Source organism: Tricharina praecox (genome assembly GCF_024521635.1).
Source record: "Tricharina praecox strain CBS 144465 chromosome Unknown BZA05scaffold_50, whole genome shotgun sequence".
NCBI lineage: Eukaryota > Fungi > Ascomycota > Pezizomycetes > Pezizales > Pyronemataceae > Tricharina > Tricharina praecox.
Genome location: NW_026250452.1, coordinates 13143 through 37604, shown reverse-complemented (window position 1 = coordinate 37604; position 24462 = coordinate 13143). Strand labels below are relative to the sequence as shown.

At 53.1% G+C, this 24462-nt stretch overlaps 4 protein-coding genes across 4 annotated transcripts; all 4 read right to left on the bottom strand.

Moving 5' to 3' along the window:
* Positions 1–456: 456 nt before the first annotated feature.
* BZA05DRAFT_422851 (uncharacterized protein) lies at positions 457–1450 on the bottom strand (the record flags this gene model as incomplete). The annotated part of the gene is made up of 4 exons (XM_051485831.1): positions 457–543; positions 829–898; positions 975–1294; positions 1355–1450. 4 exons carry the CDS (start codon positions 1448–1450, stop codon positions 457–459), a joined length of 573 nt encoding a protein of 190 aa, XP_051334732.1.
* Positions 1451–6587: 5137 nt separating this feature from the next.
* Positions 6588–6779, bottom strand: BZA05DRAFT_318680 (uncharacterized protein; the record flags this gene model as incomplete). Its single annotated transcript, XM_051480411.1, has 1 exon — positions 6588–6779. A coding segment is annotated over one exon (192 nt), but the record flags the coding sequence as incomplete, so codon positions are not given.
* A 3999-nt stretch (positions 6780–10778) lies between these two features.
* On the bottom strand, positions 10779–14252 carry BZA05DRAFT_449538 (uncharacterized protein; the record flags this gene model as incomplete). The annotated part of the gene is made up of 5 exons (XM_051487378.1): positions 10779–10856; positions 12793–12930; positions 12984–13038; positions 13100–13228; positions 14176–14252. The coding sequence occupies 5 exons, from the start codon at positions 14250–14252 to the stop codon at positions 10779–10781; spliced, it is 477 nt and encodes a 158-aa protein (XP_051334730.1).
* A 5382-nt stretch (positions 14253–19634) lies between these two features.
* BZA05DRAFT_413149 (uncharacterized protein) lies at positions 19635–20808 on the bottom strand. The gene has a single exon (XM_051485166.1). It carries the CDS (start codon positions 20505–20507, stop codon positions 19812–19814), a length of 696 nt encoding a protein of 231 aa, XP_051334729.1. The 5' UTR covers positions 20508–20808; the 3' UTR covers positions 19635–19811.
* Between the last annotated feature and the right edge of the window lie 3654 nt (positions 20809–24462).

The following is a 24462-nucleotide window of genomic DNA, read 5'->3' as shown; positions in this document are numbered from 1 at the left end:
TTCCACTGACCTCAGTAGAATCGGGGGATACTCCAGAAGGCTGTCAGATTATGGGACGTCCGGAGATGACAATGTCCCTAGTATACTCTAGTGGAGTATCCGAGCTCGGGCGACGGGTGACGGGCGACGGAACACCGACATCCTGAAGGGATCGATGCAGAAATTTCCTAGGTAGTCTATGTAGCTTGTATATAGAGAGAGCTTGCTGCTCGCGGTGTTGCTGCGGTATCGAATATTATCAACATGTTTATCTACCTTTTATATTCAACAATGGCAGTCATTTTTCTGGAGGGAGCGTTTTCTCCTGTCGTCATGTCGCTCTATTGTTTTTGTTGAATGGATGATATTATAGATACCGTATAACATAAAGAACAGCGAGACTTCTCTATATGCAAAGCTCCAGATTCTCAGCCGACCGTGATGTCCTCGGCGGCGTGTTAATAGCCCGGCAGCGTCTTAGTCGTCCGGCGCTCGGTCAGCCGTCGTGCGGTGGAACTCATCGCCGAACGCCAGATTTACAGTTTTTCCGTTGTATGGGTACCACTGTTGGAATTCGACTGCAGTCGACAGCACTCCGTTTCCTTCAACGTTCCCGGAGGGGCAGATCGTCCTGAATACACCTGCAGAAGAATCGGATGACTAAAATACAGTCCCGCGAAAGGGCAGGGAAAGACTAGGCTGTACTGTACTATCTAGAACACTGGCTGGCCACGAGCCTACTATACATATTGGGTCACAGCGAGCCCGAAAGGTTACAAAGTCATTGAGGATGCAGTTATCTGCGATACAATTGAAAGAAAAAAACAGATCCGACCGTAACCTGCACACCCTCCTCCGCCCCCCCCCCCCTTCCTCGTCCTCCTCCTCAGCACCGTTTTCGTTGTCGCCGTACGAGGAGCTGATTGAATGGTCTTGGAAAAGAACTTTTAAACGTCAGTAAACATCCGACCTCATCGAACACAAGAATTGCTTACCCTTCGATACGTGCTTCACGATTGTCGTCGAAATCGGCATGAGGACCTCTGCCGTACTGGTCATTCGAGCTCGCGTGGGACGTCTGTTGACCTCCTCGTCGGATCGGAGTCAGTTCTCTCGATGCCGTCGCCATCGGAGAAAACGGTAGGTAATCGACTATCGGTGATGGCGGATAGATGTGAGAGTTTGCCGGCGGTGGGCCCAGCGCACGCATTATGCGATCGTATCGCGAAGGTCCTTCGTTATGAGCACCTCTTAGGACCTCTTCATCTTCGCCCTCTTCGTCCTCCTCACCGACATCGGCTTCTTTGTCTTCTTCCTCCTCCGAGTCTTCGGGGGAGGAGTGTTACTCGGAGGATGCCTCCTCTTCAAAGTCGACCTCCGAAAATTCGGTGGAGGCTTCCTCCTCCTCGTCTTCATCATCGGTCTCCTCGATCTCTTCTTCGCCACCGTGGTGGCGCGTTGATCCCGGCATCACTGGGCGGGGTCCAGGAGCTGGTTCGACTGTCCGAGATAGATCACGATGATGTCGTCACGGATGTCGTCGAACTCCGGCTGGTCGAGGCGCTGGATCGTTTCGTCGAATACGATCGATGCGTCCGGATCGTCGATGGCGCTGTGGCCACAGATCAGAAGTTGGGGCAGCCGCTGCAATGTCGGCGGAGTTTCGCTGGTGCTCGATCGCCCAAATGGCGCCGAGAGCGGCCAGGAAGGCCAAGATGTGGCGGTGGAACTAGGACCGGGCACTAGGCATCCAAGTTGTCCTGGGGTCGGGATATTTCGGGTTGCAGGTGGGGTATTGTAGCGGCCAAACGTTGTCTGGTGGGTTGTAGGTTTGTAGGTGAAGATGATTGGTTTGAATGGTTTTTAGTTGCGTTACGCGGTGGGAGGTTATCGTCCAGTTGATGGTTGAGTACGAAGAATGTGGCGGAAGAAGGAAGATGTTGATAGTGGATTAGGAAGAGGGGAGAATTGGGGGGATGTAGGGGTGGAGGGGAATCCTTGCGGGTTATGTCCCGCGCAGTACTTTCAATTGAGTCGTCGCAGCGACGCCACTGTGGATCTTCGCTTTTTTTTTTTTTTTTTTTGTTTAATCATTAATTGCACTCTTTTTGTCTCGCTCGTGAACTGAGACCACTATTCGTAGTTGACTGTAGTCGACTGCAGCGCCTCCCTGGGACGGAAAGGGAGGAGGTTTTGGGGAAGTACTAAGAACTCAGCACGAGCGGGAGGTAGAAACACGAATTTTCTGACAGGGTAGGAATGCGGGGGAGAAAGTCAGGAAGAGTGAGAAGCACGCCTGCGGGTAAAACATTCGGGTCAGATAATAATGGACTGGAATATGTAGAACACTAGCAGCCAACGAGCATACTATCAATCTTCTCCCACGACGACTACTGAAAAGGATAAAAGGTCATTGAGGATGCCGTTAATTACGATATAGTTGAAAGCAAAAACAATAACAACTCCTTCAGCTCTAAATCTGTCCCCTTCCTCATCCTCCACATCTTCCTCCTCGTCTACATCGTAGTCCACGTATTCGGCCCTCATACTACTTTTTCCCGGCAGGTTAGAGAAAATACAAAGTCATTAACGATGCGGTCATCTGCCATACAATTGAAAGCAGAAACAAGATCTGATTCTCCGCGTCAAACTTAGCGCCCATCTGTGTTTGGAAGGCTTCTTCAAAACACAAGTAGACAAGAACAATAAAAATACCTTCAGCTCTGAAGCACCGCCGCTTCCCCCTCGTTCTGCTGTTCATCTTCCCCTTCCTCTCTACCCTCGTCGCCTTGTCTGCCTCCTCCTCTTTCTTGCCCATCGTCGTTATCCTCGTCTTTTCCTTCTTCCCATGAGTAGAGGCTTTCTTCTTTGTGGTCTTGAATCGTGGGAGACTGACTCGTATTCCATGGCCGTACTGGAATAGAGACCCGTCTTGCGAGGCTGTTGTGGCTTGATGAGGGTTCTCCGTGCCGGGATACTCGTCGTCTGTCAGGTTATGAGGAGAAATGACGGGAATCAAGCTGCTGAGATTTCCCGTGGGCGATATAGTCCTCGTCGTCCCCCTCGTCCTCCATCGTGTCTTTTCCTCCTCTGAACTCAGTTCCAGGCCCAATAAATCCAACTTCTCCAGAAGTAGGGGATGCTGACGTAAGGGACGACGATTTCGCGACAACCACGATGGGCAGGTGGGTGTTGAGGTAGCCGGGACGACGTTGGGGGTGTATGTCGGGGAGGCGGGGAGGGGGGTATGAGTTCGTTCGAGGCTGTTGGTGGTGGGGTTATATGGCTTATAGTTGCGACGTTTCGTGAGGTGAATGGGTATCGTACGATTGATGGCTGGAATAGGCGTGGGTCGGGGGAGAGTGAGGAAGTTGAGCGGATAGTTCGGGATGAAGGTGACGTGGTATGGAGGAGGACTGTTAAGAACGAGGGGTCGTCTAAAGCAGGGGTGATAGCGGATCGATGTGTGAATTTGCAACTATGGAAAGAGTGTTTTTGCGAAGGGGTGAGGCGGCGACGTAGATGTGGAGTAGAGCCGTACTGAGAAGGGGGATGTAGAAAAAGAAAGTTGATGATGGAGTGGTAAGGGCCCACGGATGGGGGTTATGATTGAGAGAATGAGATTTGTCAATTGTAGAAAACAGAAGCAACACAAGAAAAAATATGAAAACGTAAAGTAGCGAGACAGAAGTCGAAAAGAGATGAGAACGGCTACCCCGCATATATGGGTGGGCGGCGAAAACACAAAATATGGCCGACCGCATGAGGTCTGTCGACGACGATGTCCACAAACAAAAACAATCACAACAAACACAATTGTTCGAAGCATGTCCGTGAAAGTCCTTCTGCGGAAGTAGAGAAGTGCACACATGTCTGCCCAGGTCCGCTCGTGACTTATCGAGTCTCAGTCATGTCCAGCAATCTTGGCGCCCCGCCCCATACTATCAGACACTGGCCTCTGTCGAGACTCACCGTTGCCCAGACAGGTGACCGCTCTCTGGCACACTCGAAGCATGCTACGTGCTGCTCTACCCATCGGCTCCCGTGGCAGGAAGAAGAGGGATACAGAGCAAGCATTGGGTGGAGGAGACCCTCTGCGGCTACAAAGTCACGCTATTCTTGGCACTGAGTTGTCGTAGCGGTGTTTCTGTGGCCTGTCGAGAGACAGAGACATTGTCAGTTGTTCTCGCATGAACCCTGAGTAGAGATCATGGCAATATCACCCCGTTCCCCCACCCCGACTCCACGCCACTGCCCAACCCGGCTTGCATCGAGCGACCTGATGGGGCTTCCACTGGCCCACGACGGGACGCTTCCCTCTCTACCGTGGATTTTCGCTGCCATCAGCGCTTGAGTTGCCACTTGTACCGCGAGTGAGGACTCGTGCAGCGCTGCGGGAGAACCAGGGTGCTACGTTTTCGCCATGGTCTAGACACTGTTCTCCATCGTCCGGTCCGGACGGCCGTCCGGACGAGACGGATGGCCAAAACGGCGGACAGTCCGAGCCTGGGACGGACAGTTGCAAGATTTCTTCGTCATGTCCGAGGCTCGGACGGACGGCAGGCACGCGGTCCGTCTTCGTCCGAGGCCCAGGGCGGACGGACCGGACGATAGAGAACACTGGGTCTAGATAGGTAGGCTGCATGCGAAATAAAATGAAGAATTCTCTTTCTCTAGAACCAGCGTACACGTATGTTCTACGTAATCAGACAGGCTGGATGAGATCGGTGCAGTTTCACCCATACGACATCCGTGCAGTCTACCCATAACTGTACATTGGTGGGATAACTCTACGCCATCAGGGCAACCATATCTCTGGACGGCACTTTTTCTCATGCGATTCATCTCGCCTCATTGTTTTGCCTCTATACTCAAAAGCGGCCACCCGCACCTGTTCCCGGGCTACTACGTATAGCACTGTAGATTTTAATCCCCGCGCCCAGTCGCCTTCAGAAGCTCTAGGTTGCAACAAGAACACATCCAGATGCACTCCGCCCACTAGCTTACCTTGTTACGGATCAACTTGCCGTACCACACCGCCGAGCAACTTTGTCCTGCATGCTGCCACAGTAAGATCGCCCTTGCCTCGTTGGCAACCGCCGACAGGTCGAGGCCCCAACCTCAACCCGCTGTTGAGGCGGCGCCAGAGTGGTGGTAGAGTGAATCATAGGTTCGCTGCTAATCGTGTAGCTCGTCTCGTAGACTCGTTGATTGCGGGACTGGCCTGGATGAATTACCCAGAACCTGTGGATTGGGCCGACTAGGGCCGATATATAGTTTGAGAATTAATTCCGGAGCGGGGAGCGTCAAAGATTCAATTCGGCCGGCCACGGTCAGGGACCATAGCAAATGCGATGGAGTAGAGTCGCAAATTCGTTGGTCGATGGTCAGCAAGGCTTGGGAGGGGCTACGCATCTCTTTCTCAAGAGTTAACGACATTTGTGTTGCCATCGGTCTGGCCGAACGGACACTACATAATACGAACCGAAATAGCAGATTATTAGTCATAATGGTAAATAGTAAATGGGTAACTTATGAATGGGAAGATGCATACTGGTGCACAAACAAACAGCTTCCGTCTCAAAGTAGACAGACAGCTCGTGCTTTCCATCGTCCCCTCCACTCACTCTTTTCCAACCCTCATGCTAAAACTATAGCCATGGCAGCCGAATAAGAAAAAGGCCCGGGAAAAGATGGAAAAGATGGAAAAGTCATCATTCATGCAAAACTGAAGACAAAACAAATCATCTATTCCTATAAAGGGCAGTGGTGCGGCATTTTGCGGTGGCTAGTGTGGCGTTTCACGGTGGCGATTTCCGTGGTTCAACCCTAAGTTTCCGACCGTCGGATTTTGGAGCGAAGCGACTGCCCAGCCCTGATATTTTGGAGCAGAGCCATGGAGGAGCTTTAGGGACGATACTGCAGAGCGAATGCGCTGCCGTTACATTGCTAGATTTGTAGATCTTCGGGGACTCTAATAGAATGGAATTTATCAGGATAGCAGTGCAACAGAGGCAGATACTGAGCCTATGTTGCAAGATCGTATTTCGAATGATGCCGCGGAAGTTACGATGCCGCTAGATCCACAGATTGAACCGACTGTACCTGCTCGAGCTCACTCTAGCGAGCGTACTGCGGAACCTACAGTCAATCACTTTCCGTCATTGCGTTTGCTTTCTGGAGACCTGGAGTACGATTCAAAGAGTGTAATGGTGGTAGAGAGCGCGACGCTTAACACACGGCAAATACTACAAGGCATCTACATCGTGTCTCCCACAAATACGCCTCGACCGCAACGTACATACCTATGCCTTTACATTAAGTGACGCTGGCCAAACGACTACACACCGTGGTCGCCACACGGATGTTTACTAGTACATGTAAAGCGAAAGACAATAACCATCCAACATCACCCCTCCTTACACCCCTCCAGCAATCGGAAACAAAGCTCATCAATTGTTGAGCACCTATTCTGATGGCGACAGCCCGAGAGCTTGTCGCCATAACGGCTCCTCCCCCTCGTCCTGCTCCCCCGAAGTAGCCCGACTTGATACCGGGTCCCAGTAGCAGTTGATGCGCTAGGCGCACGACCAGCGCACCAGGGTCCAGATTTGCTTGTCCGAGTGTTTTGAAGACTGTCTGAGGATTGTCTCCATGCCGGGTTGGACAAAAGCCCAAGCACCGGCGTTGAGGGGCTCATCCTGAGTCCAGACAGTCTCCTCCACGTTGGGATACTTCTCCAGCTCGTGACGGAGCTGGAGAAGCGGGGGGGAAGGTTGGAATGGGTGGAGTTGCTGCACACCCGCGGTCGCAATTGCGACATTATCCACACCCTTGGCACCGTGGTGTCAAGGGCAGGCGGGCTGCACCGGTTAAGTGTACGCCCAGTTACACAAGCACCGTGGTGATTATGTAGCTACGTGTACACCTGATTGGCAGGTGCAGCCTGCCTCCCCCCTCGCTGCGACCGAATACTCCAGTGAAGGTCGGTCGCAGCCTGCGCACGGCGCAGAGCACTCTATTTGTGCGAGGGGATGGGTGGCCTGGGGCGGCGATTTTGATCGCAGCTGCCTCGATCGCAACGGGTAGGACGGGCTGTTGCCGATGGTTCATCGTTCGTTCGTTCCGAGTGGTCGATGGGATATCGGATAGCGATGCGCCTATGGAGGGAGTCAGTGGTTATCACTCGCATGGGGTGTGACCGCCGGGAAGTGACGAACCTGTTTAAACACCGCAGCAGTGCGGTCACCGGGGCCCGCAGGCCAGGGCGCAATTGCGAGGACAATACGTACGTCACCCCCACAGCCTCTGGCAGGTTCAACCAAAGCGAGGTCGTTACCATTTCCGTAGCTAGTTGAATGTCGTACGGTGAGAGAGGAGGCCGTTGACTGTCGATTTGGAGTTGCTGATGTTGCCGTGGTATGCGGATGGGGCCCGCAGTCCAGGGTGACATTGTGAAAGTATGATCGAGTAGGCACAAAGTGAAAGGAGGGAGACAATGGTGATGGGGAGTAGGTAGAAAGTGAAGAGATAGATAGGAAGGTGATGATGATGTAGTAAGAAGGGAGAGAGAGAGGATGTTGATGGTGGTTTATAAAGGACGGAGTGGGAGAGAGGGCAAGCGTGGGCGGCAAAGGTTTGTGGTTAAAACCCTATGCTGTGCGTAGAATCAAATTGCCGTAGCGTCGTTACTCTTGCTTGCCACTGCCGTCGAGCCTTGCGTTGTCAAGCGCACATCGCTGGATCACCCGTGAAGCGATGCTTCAGATCCATGGCACTTGCGTTCTGCTTAGTCCGACTTATTTGCCCTTATATTGGAAGCCTGCGCTTTTGTTTCTTGTGATTCATGTCACTTTATAGTTCTTAGGATTTACGTGTACACTTGTTAACAGTCGACTGCAGTCGAACGCTGCCTCGAACACGTTGAGTCCGTCTGCACGTGTCTGCGTTCTGCCGCTGTTGACGACGTCCACCTCGGCCTCAGGGGACTATGGGCGTCGATGTGGGCGGGATCGATCCGCTGGAGGTGTTGCTTGCTCCCTCTGGGCGGTGATCGTGCGAGAGGTGGTGAGAGGTGGTGAGAGGTGGTGAGGATTCGAATGTTTCTGTTCGTATTGGGAATTTCGGGTTAATACAGTATGCGGATATGTGGGATCATGCGATATATTGTAATGATTGAACACGACGCGGGAGAGTTGGCATTTGCAGTTGGTTGTACGCCATAGTAACACGAGAACGATGATTGTGCTTTTTAAACTCTTTTTTGAACACAGAAGACTGTTGTCTGTGCCTACACCGAGCGACGGGATGTGCTCAAGGAGGTCCAGCCAATACAGGCATCCAGTGATTTCAACCTTACCGAGCTCTCCTAACGCGTTTCGACACAGTTTGCTCCTGACTTCAAAGCTCTCAAGACTACTACCTATGGAGAAATAGTCTGGCTGCGTCACACGTATGAGCTACCCCACTCTTTTACAAGCCGCATGTAAGAATCATACATAGCCACCGTAGCCGAATAAGAAGAAAGCCAGGGAAAAGATAGAAACGATGGAAAACTCATCATTCATGCAAAACGAAAGACGAAAATACATACATGTAAAGCGAAATACAAAAATAGATGTAAAGACAAACCAAAAACAACCCAACATCACCCCTCCTTACACCCCTCCAGCAATCGGAAACAAAGCTCATCAATTCTCGAGCACATATTCTAATGGCGACAGCCCGAGAGCTTGTCGTCATTGCAGCTGCTCCCCCTCCTCCCTGTCCTCCATGACGTGGCCTGATTTGATACCGGGCCCGGTAGCAGTCGATGCGCTAGGCGCACGACCAGCGCACCGGGTTCGGATGTGCTTGTCCGAATGTTTTGAAGACTATCTGATGATGGTCTCCATGCCGGGTTAGACGTAAGCCCAAGCACCGGGGTTCAGGGGCTCATCCTGAGTCCAAATAGTCTCCTCCACGTTGGGATACTTCTCCAGCTCGTGACGGAGCTGGAGAAGGGGGGGAGTGTAGAATGGATGGAGTTGCTCCACACCCGCAATCGCAATTGAGACATCATCTACACCCTTGGGACCGCGGTGCAAAGGGCACGTGGGCTGCACTAGGTAGGTGTACGCTCAGTTGCACAAGCACCGTGGTGCTTATGTAGCTACGCGTACACTTAACCGGTAGGTGCAGCCCGCCTTCCCCCTCGCTGCGACCGAACACTCCAGTGGAGGTCGGTCACAGCCTGCGTAGGGCGCAGTGCACTCTGGTGGTGCGAGGGGAGGGGTGGCCCGGAAGTGCAGGTATTCCTGAACTGCGGGCGGAGCGGCAATGGTCTTCGCCGCCACCTCGACTATGGTTCATCGTTCGTTCGTTCCGAGTGGTCGATGGGATATCGGATGGCGATGGGGCTATGGAGGGAGTCAGTGGTTATCACTCGCATGAGTTGTGATCGCCGGGAAGTGACGCACCTGTCTAAACACCGCAGCAGTGCGGTCACCGGGGCCTGCAGGCCAAGGCGAAATTGCGAGGCCACCAAGTCAGGAGGCCGTTGACTGTCGATTGATAGTTGCTGACGTCGCCGAGGTGTGTGGATGGGGCTCGCAGGCCAGGGGGACATTGCCAAGGTATGGAAGGTTATCGTCTAGTAGACGTTGGGGTAATCGGTAGGAAGTGGTAGAAAGAGGAAGCGGATGTTGGAGTAGGTAGAGAATGAAAGGAGAGGGACGAAGGTGATGGTGGAGTAGGTAGAAGTGGAAGGATAGATAGGAAGGTGTTGATGGTGTAGTAAGAAGGGAGAGAGAGAGGATGTTGATGGTGGTTTATATAGAAGGGAGTGTGTTGATGGTGGTTTATATAGAAGGGAGTGGGAGAGAGGGCAAGCGTGGGCAGCGAAAACCTGCGGGTAAAACCCTACGCTGTGCGTAGAATTAAATGCTGTAGTTTTGTTACTGTGGCGTGTCACTGCCGTCGAGATTTGCGTTGTCATCCGCTCATAGCTCGATCGCCCGTAAAGCGATGCGCTAGGTCCACTGCAATTGCTTTCTATGTAGTCCATATGGAGGCCTGAGCTTACTGTCATACTATTAATCGTGTCACCTTATGGTTCTTCCGATATACATGTACACGTGTTGGCAGTCGACTGCAATCCGTACCATCCAAACTGACAAATAGAGTGGACCGTCCAGCACACAACTGCAGACGTACTAGATGACTGTATTACGGTTCCGTCGATGCGTCAGGAAAAAGTTGGCTGGAGTGTAGTAACTAAAACACTGGCTGCGTATGCGCCTACGATGCATACTAGGTATTCGTTCAGAACGAGTTTGAAAGGGTACAAGTCATTCAGTAATCTGGATGCAGTTATCTGCGATAAAATTGAAAGAAGTGAAAACACAAACTCAACTGTGACACGGTCACCGCCCTTATTCTCACCCTCCGAATCCACCTCTTCCTTATCCTTCTATTCTGCATTGTTTTCGTTGCCGCCGTTCGAGACATCTTCATTATTTTCTCCACCACGTTCTTCACCGTATATGTAGGTTGATCATACGGGCGTTTGGAATTCGTCAACGAAGTATTCCTTACTTCCACTATCGTGAGCGCACGATTACGCCTTCTGTTATTCGTCCAAGAAGTAGTCCGCACTCGAATAGCCCACCGTGCCGGAACAATTACGACACATATTCTTCGTCCACGAAGTATTTCGTACTTTAAAGCCTACTACAGTGAGACTGTGAGAGTACGAGAACAGCTCATCCGGGTAGCATTATCACAGCATATCACTCAATCACATAGTTTCGTGAAAAGCACTATCCATGGATCAGGCTCTCCGGAATGACGATCATTGCTGGTGGTGCAACAGCCCTACTGAGCTGTCCCGTGAGCGTCTATTCAAAAACTTCCTACGGTGGACAAGTCAACGGAAAGCCTTGTGCGCAAAGGTCCGGAAGGAGACGGAGAGAAGGAAAGAGAAGTGGTCGATAGCGGAGTTGTTTGCCGACGAGCGGTGCAGCGAGGTAATCCTGGAGTATCTAGTAACCAGAGATGTCCAGAGAAGAGCTTTAGAAGACTTGGAGGAGGAGGATGAGGAGGAAGCAAGCATCGCATCGGGGGCAGAGCAAGAGTGCCAAGCAGGGTACTGCAGCTGCAGCCGATGCGAGGACGTGGGAGAGGAGGATACTCGATGATAGGTCCTAGAGGGGAAGCAAATGACGGGGAAGCGAGGCGAAGGGCAGCAGGAGGAGCGGGCATGTGGGCCCATACCGGTCTTTACTGTCAATATAATTGTTACTTGTGTCGGCCCGAGGCGGATGGGCAGGGAAGGTGGTGCGCCTCATCGGACTGGTCGGTACCGGGGCTTTCACCTCGACTGGTCAGGGCGGACAGGAACGGAGGTCGTGGGGTCGCCATGGTCTAGATAGGCTGCATGCGAGATAAAACAGGGAGATTTCTCTCTGATCAGGCTCCCCGGATGGTATTGCGTCTTCGTAAGCCTCGATATCGTGAGGAGAGGTGTATATGGTGGTTTCACGGCGTGGTTAGTTAGTGGTGGCGGGCGGCTCTACTCCTTTCACACGGTGTTTCATTTAGTCGGGAAAGACTGGGCTGGAACGTACTATCAAGAACACCGGGCCACTGGCTGTCTACGAGCCTGCTATAAAGATTGTGTCACGAGTCACGACGAGCCTGAAATGTTGCAAAATCATTGAGGATGCAGTTATCTGCGAAAAAATTGAAAGAAACAAAAACACAGATCCGACCGTAACCTAGTCACCCTTCTCGTCAGTGGAGTGGACAAAATCAGGGATAAGGCACTGGCAATACCAACCAGGCCAGCAAGGTCAGAGCTTACGAACGGATGGCGGAAGTGATCCTTGTGAGCTGTCAAGTTGTGGTGGGTTATATGGTTTGTAGTTGCGTCGAGCGGTGGGATATTATCGTCTATTGACGTGGGGTAATCGAGAGAGAAACGGTAAAAGTAGAAGTGGATTGTGGAGTGAGCAGAAAGTAGCGGGAGAGAGAGGAAGGGGAATCGGCGAAAACCTGCAGGGAAAACTTTAATCAGTGCGTGGAATTGAATACCTGTAGCGTCGTTACTGCTTGTGTCGCTTCCGCCGGAGCATGTCTCTGCCGTCGAATCCTGTTGCTGCCGTCGAAGCTTAACTCTGCCGTCGAGACCCGTTGCTACCGTGGAGGCTTGTCTCTGGCGTCAAAGCTTGTTTCTGCCTTCGATGCTTTTCTCTGCCATCGAGGCTTGTCTCTACCTTCTAGGCTCGTCATTACTGTCGCGGCTTGTAACTGACGTCGAGGCTTGTCTCTGCCGTCGATGCTAGCGTTGTCATGCACTCATCTCTTGATCACCCGTGACGCGCTGTTCGAGATCCATGGCAATTGCGTTCTACGTAGTCCGTGTGGATGCCTGAGCTTTCTCTCATATGAATCGTGTCCCCTTATGTTTCTTCCGTTTTACGTGTACACGTGTTGGCAGTCGACTGCGATCCCTACCATGGGAACTGACGGGTGGAGTAGAACTTCCAGCAGACACCCCCAGACGTACTGGATGACTGTATTACAGTTCCGTCCAGGCGTCGGGAAGGCTGGACTGTAGTATCTAGAAAACTGGCTGCCTGTGCGCCTACTATACATCTGTATTCGGTCACGACGAGTTTGAAAGGGTACAAAGTCATTCAGGAACCAGGACGCAGTAATCTGCGATAAAATGCAAAGCAACAATACGATATCATGCTCTACGTTGAAGATTGCACCCATCTGTTCTCGGATTGTTTCGACTCCTTGCAAGAAGACAAGAAAAACAACAAAAACTTCAGCTCTAAACCCCTTGCTCTTCCTCATTCGCCACGTCTTCCTCTTCGTCTGGATTATTCTCTTCTCCCGCTTCGTCTTAATCGTCTTCGTCCTCCTCTTCTTCTTAATCATCTTCTCCGCACGATACGTCGTCTTCTTTTTCCACGTTAGTAGCACCTTGCGGGCCGGCGCCTGGCAAGGCTTCTTACGCTCAGGGCGACCGTTCTTGCCGGTTGTATCCTCCTCCACTTCACCTTCCTCACCCTGGTCGTTCGGGAAGGAGGGTTCACCTTCCTCCTCATCCTCCTCTTCTCCTTCGTCTCACATCCGGTGTTCCTCGTCTTCGCCAGTAGCTAACCGGGCGGCTCTAGTGGCTGTTGGTGTTTGCACCTGCTTGCTGGGCGGGGGAGCCGCTGGCTTGTCGGCGTTACGCGCGTCGTCCTCAATCGCCAAGCTGGTGGCCGGTAGCGCCAGGAAGGCCAAGATTGAAGGTGGCAATCGTCGGTAACGGTATCGGGTATCTTGTGTGAAGGTCGTGGAGGAGGTGCCGCTGTAATCTGAGGCCGAGCGGGTAAGGGGATGACCGGTGTGCTGTCGGTATGATCCTGGTGGAAGCCATAGTTTCAGTTCATGTCTGTACATTGATTTGGTGGGCTATGTGGGTCTTCGTTGCTTTGAGCGGTGTGGAGTGATCGTCCAGGTTGTTGATGGTGGGGTAGGAAGGAGGGGGAGGTGGAAAGATGAAGTCGATCGTGCATTTGGAAGAAAGATGAGGGAGGAAGAGGATGTTAATGGTGGGATAGGTAGACGGGGAAACGAAGCCCTGCAGGTGAAATCGTCGGGACCGACGAGAACTTTGGACTAGATTATGGTGAAAAATGGCAGCCTACGAGCATAATATGGTCACGACGAGCCTGAAAGGGTACAACGTCATTGAGAATGCGGTTATCTGCGGTAAAATTAAATCAAGAACAATAACAACTCCTCCAGCTCAAAAACTCTTCATCTTCGTCCTCTTCCACGTCATCCTCCCCGTCTTACATGCTCGAAGCTGAATTTTGAACGCATATAGTTGACAACAAAATAACAACTCCAGCTGTAAACCACTCCCTCTTCCTTATCCTCCACTTCTTCTACCTCTACCTCGTCCCCAACCACTGCTCCCCGCCTTCATCGCCTTCTTCTTGTCCGCCACCTTTTCCACCTCTACCTCGTCCCCAACCACTGCCCCCCCGTCTTCATCGCCTTCTTCTTCTCCGCCCCAGCAATGGGAGCCATGCTCTTTTCGCGTGAGCACGCGCCTTCCTCTTCTCCCTCTTCCTCCATCTCGGATTCATGTGCTCGGTGACTGACGTGGCTCTGTTCTGAACCACGGAAGCAGACTCGCCTCTCCGCGGTTACTCGGAGGTGACAGCGTCATGGTTGACTCCGTATTCATTCTGGAACTGCTTCTTCATCAGTTCCAGCTCCCGTTCCATCTTTCGTAGCTCGATGCTGGCTCTGGGCTATTGAACTATGCGGGCACCGGGGCCCGCAGGCCAGGGTGGTCTTCTTGCAACCCAACAGCCACCCCCAACGTGGTCGAGCTTCGTCGTAGTTGTATTGCCCGGTGTAAGGAGAATCGCAGTCGCTCTCCGACTCTGGATCCGTGCTGTCCCGAGCCTGGCGGGGCTTCTTGCGCGCGGGGCGATCGCCTCCGGAAATCTTCTTGCGTGTTTCGCCGGGGGTCAAGTTATGTTCGTTAGATGGTTTTTAGTTGCGTCGAGCGTTGAGCGGTTATCGTCTAGATGACTTTGGGGTAATGGAGAGGAAGAGGTACAAAGTTGATGGTGAAGGAGGTAGAAAGTGGAAGGAGATTGTGGAAGGTGACGACGAAGTACTAAGAAGCGGGACACAGCGAGAGGATGTGGATGGTGGATTATAAAGGAGGGAGAGGGAGAGAGAGGAAGGTGATGATTGAGTCGTAAGATGAGGGATACAGCGAGAGGATGTTGTTGGTGGATGATAAAGGAGTGAGAGAGAGAGAGAGGAGGGGCGAGCGCCGAAAATCTGCGGCTAAAATCCAACACGGTGCGTGGAATTGAATTGCCGTAGCGTTGCGACTGCTTGTGTCTCTACCGTCGAGGCTCGCAGCTGCCGTCGCGGCTGGTCTCTGCCGTCAAGGCCTGTTTCTGCCGTCGAGGCTGCTCTCAGCCATCGAGGCTGGTCTCAGCCATCGAGGCCTGTCTCTACCGTCGAGGGCGGTTTTCTGCCGTCGAGGGCGGTTCTCTGCCGTCGAGGGCCGTTCTGTGCCGTCGAGGCCTGTTCTCTGCCGTCGAGGCCTGTCTCTACCGTCAAGGGCTGTTTCGTCGAGGCCGGTCCCTGGCGTCGAAGCTTGTCTGTGCCGTCGAGGGCTGTTTCTGCCCTCGAGGCCTGTTCTCTACCGATGAGGCACGCACTCTGCCGTGGAGGCTTGTATCTGCCGTCGAGGCTTTAGCTATAGTCGAGGGCTGTTTCTTCCGTCGAGGCCTGTTTCTCCCGTCGAGGCCGGTCTGTGCCGTCGAGGGCTGTTTAGCCCTTGAGGCCTGTTCTCTGCCCTCGAGGCCTGTTCTCTGTCGTCGAGGCTTGCGTAGTCAAACGTGCATCACTTGAACACCCGTGAAGCGCTGCCCAAGATGCACAGCACCGCCGGCAGCGAGCTCCCTTCACCAACCGGCTTGAGGGGCAGGAAACCAGTGAGACGGTTCGACATAGTCTAGATAGGCTGCGTGCGAAATCATTTCATCATCTCTCTCTCTTTAGACGTACATCATGATGTCAACCTGCGCTCGTTGGCTGCGCCGGGACACTACATCGCTCCGAGTAGCGGCTGGTGACCCTTTTGCATTGGCTGGAGTACGTCCAGTGTGGACGTTTAAGCGCTCAATGCACCTACGGCATCCAATTTGCTGCGGCACCATCGCTGTGAGTGATGTTTTAAGGTAGTCGACAATAAAACATCCAGTCCGACCGAGGATGTTCGGTTTGTGTGGTGCGAAGGGGAGCACGTGTGGCGAGTAGCAGTAGCCAGAGCGATACAAATCTAAAACGGGGGTTTGTGCTCGTAAGATTGTTTTTTTAGTCTACTTCCGTCGATCGACCGTGATAGAATGGATTAGACTGGACTATGTAAAAACCAGGCTGGCTACGAGACTACTACAGGTGTTGCGTCGCGACGAGCGCGAAATAATACACAGTCATTAGGATGCAGTCATCTGCGATAAAATTGAAAGCAAGAACAATAACAACTCCTTCAGCTCTAAACCTTATTAGCCTCCACCTCCTCCTCCTCCAGGTGGAAGGTCAATGTTTAACTTCCTATGGCTCCTTGATATCATCGTCTCCTTTCAAGTAGGCAAGAAAAATAACAACTCCTTCAGCTCTAAACAAATTCCTCTTCTTCACTATCCACATCTTCCCCCTCCACGTCCTCCTCCTCCTCATCGGCTGCTTTTGCTCCCTAACAGTCACCAGATCGGATCTTGTGACTGTTTGGGTCACTGAAGAGTAGGCACCGCCGGTTCTTGACTCGATATCATCCTCCACGCCTTCCACCTCCTCATGGATTACTTCTTCTCTCTAGCAGCCACCAGTCGGATCTCCTGGCTAGTTCCGTCACGGAAGAATAGGCACCGAGCTATGCATCTGTGTAGATGACGAGGCGCCCCGCGGTGGCATACCAGCAGTCTCGAAGCTCGCTGCAACGTTTCCGTTTCTTTGAGTACCGGCGATGGGGGGTAGAGAGAGGAGGAGGACGAAGTCGTCGGTAATGGAATCGACTGGGTTGGTGATGGCTGTCGAGGAGGTGGCTGGAGGCTTTGAAGCAGAGCTGAGAAGAGGACGGTTCGGCTGGGGCACATATCTGCGTGATAGTGTGTGCTTTGTGGTGTTCGGTTTGAATCGTTTTTTAGTTGTGAGGTGGTGAGCTGCAGGAGCATGTCGTACGATTCATGGTGGGGTTGGGAGGAGGGGGGCAAAGCAGGATGAGATTGGTGGGATGTTGGTGGGGTAGTAATCAGGGAAAGGAGTTGAGTGAGGTTGATGGGGATGTTGGTGTGATAGAACGGATGGGGAGAGTGTGTGATGAGGTTGATGGGATGTTGGTGGGGTAGTGAGGAGGGGGGGGGGGGGGGGGGGTAGGGGCCGAGGGAATGGTTCAAATTGTCGCAGATAGTGGTGGAAGGGGTGGTAGTAAATGAATGTGCGCATGTATCAAGCACGGGGCGGTCCCGTTCGGGAGGTAGAGAGACGAAGTCAATGGTTGAGAGGATGGTAGAGCTAATGAGAGAGAGATGTAGATAGAGGAAGTTGGTGGTGGATGATGAAGAATGGAGCGTGAGAGTGAGGAAGTGGGAAAGAGTGGGTATTTCTAGTGAATTATAAAGGAGGGAGAGGGAGAGAGATGAAGGGCGAGCGGCGAAGAACTGCAAGTAAGACCCTACGCGGTGCGGCGAAATGAATTGACGGAGCGTCGAGGCATGTCTTTGCCGTCGAGGCCTGTCTCTGCAGTCGAAGCTTGTACCCACCGTCAATGCTTGGTTCTGTCGTCGAAGCTTGTACCCGCCGTCAAGGCTTGGTTCTGTCGTCGAAGCTTGTACCCGCCGTCAAGGCTTGTTTCTGTCGTCGAGGCTTGCTTCTGCCGTCGAGGCATATCTCTCTACCGTCGAGGCTTGTCTATGCCGTCGAGGCCTGTCTATGCCGTCGAGGCCTGTTTCTATCGTCGAGGCCTGTTTCGACCGTCGAGGCTGACTATGCTGTAGATGCTTGTCTCTGCCGTCGAGGCCTGCCACTGCCGTCGAGGCCTGTCACTGCCGTCGAGGCTTCCGTCATCCCTCGCACATCGAGCGATTTGTTCGCCGATGAGCGGTTCAACGATGAGAACCGTGTAGTGTTCCTCGCAATCGACGGATGCAGGATGGATAGCTCCGCTTGACGTAGAGCACGCTGGGGGAGCAGGATGAAAGCGAAGCATCGTGCCGGCAGCAGAACAAGAGTGCCCAGCAGGATACTGTGTTTGCGGCCTGTGCAGGGATTTGAGGAACGAAGATATCTGATTGTCTGCTCGTAGTGCGATACATATACTGGTTTTATTTCCTACGTAATTGTCTTGGTAGACAGCCCCGCAGCAGCGCCACATCGTGCTGGGCGGTAGAGGCGTCTGCACCCCGTCCGGCCGGAGTGGGTATGAATAGAGTGCTTGGTTGTCCATATTCTAGATAGGCTGTATGCAGAATCAACTAATAATCTCTCTCTCTCCACTACTTAGGTCCAGCGCTGGATAGATCTTGAGGTTCTTCGGTATTCCCTCATGAGTTATTCCGTACTCGAATGCCTGCTACCGTGCCGGCATGATTCAGTCATTCCTTGTTCGTCCAGGAACTACTGCGTATCAAATGAAGAAACTGTCACTGTGAAGATTCGATCAAGCCAACTGGTATTCGGCTGTAACGTCATCCGAACTCGAAACTCCTGCCACCGTGAGCACACGATTAAGTCATTCGGTATTCGTCCGCAAAGAGATGCATACTCAAACGCCTGCTAATATGCCTACGCGATGAAATCATCACTCGTTACTTGTCCACCATGTAGTCTGTACTTACAACTTTGAAGGTCTATTGTGCGGGCACAAAAATTGCTCTTCCTCAATGCAAGATCTCAATATATCACTCGATCGCGGAGTCACGTGAAATGTGTTGCACAGAATGTTCCTTCCTCCGAGTTCCTGCTCTCGGTACGATACACTGGATTCTCTGAGTATAGTAAACCGGTTCAAGTATTACACTTTTCTCTTCATGGATCAGTATAGGTGGCAGGTAGCTGGTACATTGACGTCCAACGACATGCCCAGTACATTCACAACCTCTAACCGTGCTCGTGCACCAAGAGCGACTCCGAGCGAGTTCTACTACCGTATAGTTAGTAGTTGTAGTTACAGCCCGGGTCCCAAAGGCCTCAGTCCCTTACCCTCAGCGTAAACGCGCAATCGGAACGGTGGAACCGGAAGGGCGTGAAGGACTACTCACGTGCCATAACCGTGCTGTAGTTAATCCAGCCGGGGGTGATGCACAGACACTTGGGTAAGTCTTCACCAATGTAAGCTTACGCTCGCCGTAAACTCGCAGTGGTGTTTGCACGGAGGGAGGGGGAACTCGTATTCGCACACGAATAGAGGACTGTTATTCGCACGCGGACAGCGACGGGGTGTTCGCACAGGGACCGCGGACTGGTACTAGAACACCATTAGGGGACGAGTATTCGAACGCTCACAGCGGACTGGTATTCGAGCACAAACATGAACCCAAACACCTCGGACCCGGTTGCGCATGGGAACCAAGGCGAGCAAGGGGACCGAACGCCACAGCCCTACCTCGCCGCCTCACCTCACCTCACCTTTTCATCGGGTGCCGGGGCCTAGTGCCAGGTGCCGGGGCCAAGACGAGCCGAGACGAGCTTCCTATTAGAATTTAGAGTTGAGTTGAGTTTATACCCGGTGCTACTTGCCGGCGGCGGCGGTCGCCTAGATGTGCGACCTAGAGTACCCTGTCGTGAAGTTAATTCCTATCCCCGGTCATGCGGAGTTTTGAGGTTTTGTATAACCGGCGCACGGCCCGGAAGCGATCTTTCCGAGTCCCGAATCCCGTATCTCGAGGATCTGAGCGCAGCTGTAGGCTGCCGCTGAGATTTCCGAACTCCGAACTCCGAATTTCGCTCCGGACTCGGCGGTCTCCGGTTCCTCGTTTATCTCCTACGGTAGTACGATGGGTAGCACGATGGGTATAACAGTGGGTATTATCACGGGTATCACGTTTCACATATCGATGTACAGCCAGCACTTCCAATTTCACGAACAACAATTCCCAAGCAGCAGCCAGTATCACGCGTCTATTCCCGTCTCCCCCACTCTAAGCTACCATTCCATTCAGCCATCCAGCGCGAATTATTACCTAGTACAAAGGACCAGAAAGCCAATATACCATCCAGAAAGCGACATATCCGTAAACATAGACTTCGAGAGTGTACTACACGCTCGCTGCCACGGCCACGATCCCGATAACCACCAGGAGCGTCAAGGAAGAGACTGTGTTCGCTGCTCCTGCGCTGTCAGCTTCCGCCGACGGGAAGGATGACGCGGTAGCACTCGCGAACAGCGCGTCGAGGCTGCCGGAGGCGAGGCCTGCGGTCGGCGACGGGGCGCGGTCGACAGCGAGGCCTCCGGTCGAGGCGACGGACGTCTTCGTGCTGGAGACGAGGGTCACCTCGGCGGAGTCGAAAGCGATGGACGTGGGGACGGTCTCGGCAGTGCCGGTCTTCGTCGCGGTCGAGGGCTCCGGGTATAGAGTCGAGAGGATGATATTCGACGCCTCCATTGTACTGTCGACGATCTCCGAGGGGGCTTCGTAGGACGCGCAGACCGCTTGGAGAAGACCGCCGTCGACGGTGCGGCGTAGGAGCGAGTCCATGCCAACGAAGGCGTCGGCGCAGGCGAGCTGGATGTCGCTGGCGAGGGCGAGAAGCGAGTTGGTACACTCCGTGGTGCACGACGGCGTGGAACTGGTGCCGCAAGCGGAGATCCCAGACTCGTAGACCTTGAAGCAGTCCTCGGGAACCTCAGACTCGGTGATGGGCTCCATCTTGTTCAGGCTGAACGAAGAAGCGGCGACGACTGTAGAAATGCCGACGGCGAAGAAGAGGGTTGCGAAAATGGTGGCACGCATTTTGATGTTGTTTGTATTGTTGAGGAAGTGACGGTATGGGGTATGTGTGTGGTAGATGTGGTAAGTAGTTGGTGGTTGAAGTGAATGTGTGAAAGATCGAGTGTGAGAAAGAAGCAGTCTCCAGAGACCAGTGTGTTTTCCTTTCTGTTTGTTGATGTTCGTTTAGTGCTAGAGCAACCAAATCAGACGAGGACAAGAGAAGAGAATGAGGGTAGAATCGAGTCGCGAAACAAGGTAGGGAAGAAGCGAAGTTTTTGTTAGAAAAGAATTGAACCCACCGAATCGGTCGTACGATACTACGGTACTTCAAGGCGAGAAGCGGACGAAGAGAGCGAATGCGAAGAACCGGATCTACCGAGATGCGAAGTACAGCAGATGAGGAGGGGTCCGATCAACGAAGGAGCCGTAAGAAAGTACAGAAAAGGAAGGGAAGAGCGATTGTCGGTAGAGAGCGAGCAGCAGAGTGAAGAGAAGAGAAAGGAAGAGGGTGCAGAGGGATGATGTGTGTAGGCAAGCACTCTCTCTGCCCGATTACCGGGAATCCCGGTCGCAGCAGTGGTTGGTTAGCGGGTTCGATGCAGGCGGAAAAGGGTTCACTGCCGCTACGCCCCACGCGGCCAGGCGCGGACATGAAACGGCGCCAGACGTCGTCGGGGGCGGCGGAACATTCTTTAGCTTCGGCCAGAGCGCTTAGTCAAGAATCGAGCTGCGGTTGGGGCGGGCCACCGGAGAGACCCTGCGTGGCAAGCTGCCCTAGAGAAGAGTAGAGTTGCTCTAAAGGATGACACACGACAAGGCTCAGCCCGCGATGGTCCTCAGCCTGCCCTGCGCAACGACTCGACGAAGCCATCGCCAGCTCCGCCTCTCGTGCGCATGCCCTTCGGTTCATCATAACGACCCCTATATCCTACTCGTATTCGAGTACTGCACAGCACGGAGATCCCCGTCCTCGCCATCGCCCAGCCTACACATGAAACTCCCGTATTCCGTGGTACCCAACTCTCGTCCGGTAGAATAGAGTGCTCTTCATAACGATAACGACTGGCATTTTACCTTCACCCGTCGTCCCGCCCAATCAGCGCGCCCTCTTCTCGGGATCCGGAGTGGGCTGTTCAGCCGATAAACACGATGAAACAAGCGATCGCCCCCTCCTCCCCCTCCCACCAAGTTTGCCTCCTCGGCCTTGCAGCTGTGTGCATACTCCATGTGCGTGTGTGCATGGCCAACCTTGAACCGCGCTCGTTGGCTGCCGCACCGAAAAATGCTGGGCTATGCAACCAACCAACATGGAACTCCATGCATCAGCGATACCCACTGCTCGCTGCACTCCTGACTGCTCGGCTCAGTTCCCCTCGTCGCTGCACGTTTCTTTCGTTGTTTTCCTTCGTGCGCTGCACCCAGCATCTACATTCCTACATACCCACATAAGTACACGAAAGGGGCGCATGTTTCAGCAGACGATGCGACTCCACTGCGTAGTTGGTGATCACGACAACTCCCCACTCTGTCCGCTCTCTTTTTCCCGTCTTCTTTTGCGACATCGCGAAAGCCAGCTCCGGAAGCAGCCGGCTCGGCGTCGGGACTCGGACCTCCTTCGCTTAGCGTGAACTGATCGCGGTCGCGGAGCCGCATCCGGTCGCAGCGTTGTTTCCGTGCCGTTAACGTCCCCCCACGGGAGCGAGTGGAGAGCGAGAAAACGCGTCACTTTTCTATGTCGTCTCGGTCCCGGCAAGTTCAGCAACTTGCGGGCAAGGTGCGCTACGGATGAAATTGCATGCCGAAACCGGTTTTACGGTATTTCGGAGCTTGAGTATTTCCTGCCGTGATCATGTTTTAAATTACAAAGGGCCCAGCATCGGGATCTTTCGCTAGACTGCCACCAGCATCGAGTAGGTACCCCCGTTTCGCATCCGTGTCGCAAGCTGTGTTCTACATAGACTAGGCCGGTCGGCCGACGTCGGGATAACGGATATGCTGATCAGCCGCAAAATCTTCTGTCGTAGTTGTGCGTCCGGAATGTGTCAATGCCTCGATGACGACCGCAACAATGCTTGAAGTGTTGGGTGTCCGGAATGTGGCTACAACCGTCGCAGAATTACTAGCAGATCACAGAAATGCTAGCAGAGGGATGAGATGGATGCGGCGACTCAGGCGCATGTGAAGGAAATTGGGGAAATGTCGGCCGCCATATGCGAGGACAATCTGGTTTAGAGGTGATTTTAAAGTGTACAAATTCCAACTTGTATAACTTTCTAGCACGGCTTATCCCGACCTATGTCTGGTCGGTCGGGGTATCTTCCGACCCGACCAAACCATACCCGAATTTGGTCGGGACTGGTCTATGTAGAAAACTGCTTCACAGTGCCCACAGGACCAAAAACTGCAACATCTCAGTCAGTTTTCACCTGTTTCTCTCGGCCAGACGCTCGTTGGGATCCCACTCGGCGTCTCATTGACGTCGTGAGTTAGTTATATAGAGACGTCGGCGTCGAGCAATACCGATGGTTCCAGAGCTGTACTGATAGTCCCGGGACAGTACAGTCCATCCGGCGAGCGCGGTACCGCTGTGTACCGAGCAGTAGTGATGGACCCGGAGCTGTACGGCCCAGTGTTCCGTGCCTGCAGTGGCCATAGCCAGTATGTGTCAGTAATAGGCCAGGCGATGCGGCGATAGCGGTACCGCTATGTTCCGAGCAGTGCTAATGGTTCCAGAGCAGTACCATAGAGCGTATCCTGCTTGCAGCAGCTGTAGCGATTAGTATATAGACGGCAGTAGATCACGACGTCCGCACCAAAGAGAGCCACCGTCGCAAGTCTAGCTAACGTCCAAGCCTGGCGGTCAATCGGGAGTTTTGCGCTTTTTTCTCGCGAAGCGCGTGAAGATATTATTTATTGGTCGAGCTCAGTTGCTCATGGGTTTTATGCAATTTTTCTGTTGTTCACACAATGTCTGAGGTGGTATTTTGTCCTCGGGATTTGGTCATAAAGATTTCTGGGTCGTTCGGGGGTGGTCTTGGGGTTTGGGGTTATCGGGGAATTTGTATGTATGGTCTAAGAGGGACTTTTCCTTCCAGACGCTTGCACAGAAAAAAATATTCAATAGAACTGAGCGTAAGCGAGGAAACACGTGATTCTTGTGTGGCTGAGCACGCTATACTTTCTTGGCAAGGGTCGAGCGAGACTAAGACTCCCCACCGCTCGAAACCTACCTTTACTCCGGCTGATGATCCGAGAGTCGCGACAGTCCCCGCCAGCCAGCATCTTCACCAATCTCCTGATGACGTTAGACGGATCAGTCCGCGAGGCAGCGGACAGCGAGCGGCGGAGCGGTTGGTGACCCATCCCCATCTCCATCGGCCGCGAGGCTGAAGGATTAAGTACCTGGCCAGGAGGCTGGAGCGGGCTACGGTCCTGGGGATGCGGATGATTTACACCGAGGAAGGGAAGAGGACTTTACGAGGCTGAGGAAGACAAAGTCGTGGGTGGAAAACAGGCGGTACGTACCTACCACCTGTACGGGAGTCTGGGGCAGTGGGGCTATCGGTTGCGGTTGGTCATGGCCGTTACAACTTCTAACCCGATGATCCCCATGGATAGGTAGACGGCGTGTGCTAATTACCGGTTATGATAGGCTATCGCAGCGGAGGAGATTGGATACTGAAGTCACTATCGTACGTACTTTACAGCGGAGGAAGCCTTATTCTTCTCGAATTTTCATGAATCCCACAATCTGAAAGTCAACACACTCCGACTGTTCTCTGCCTCGACTGGTCCGTCTCTATTTCCCACTGGTACTCTTTTGTTTTCTAACGCATCCGTTTCTGTCTGTCTGCCTTGTTGCTAGCCTGCTGGCAGCTGCTTCTACCCTCGTTCGGTTGCTCTCTTACGAATCTGGGTTCCGCTTCTCCCCACAATTTTCCGTACAATCCTCCCTCAATGCCTCCTCCTTGCACTT

Bases quoted from the DNA above. Each gene is read 5' to 3' on its own strand.
- BZA05DRAFT_413149 (XM_051485166.1), bottom strand. From the start codon at position 20,507: ATGCGTGCCACCATTTTCGCAACCCTCTTCTTCGCCGTCGGCATTTCT.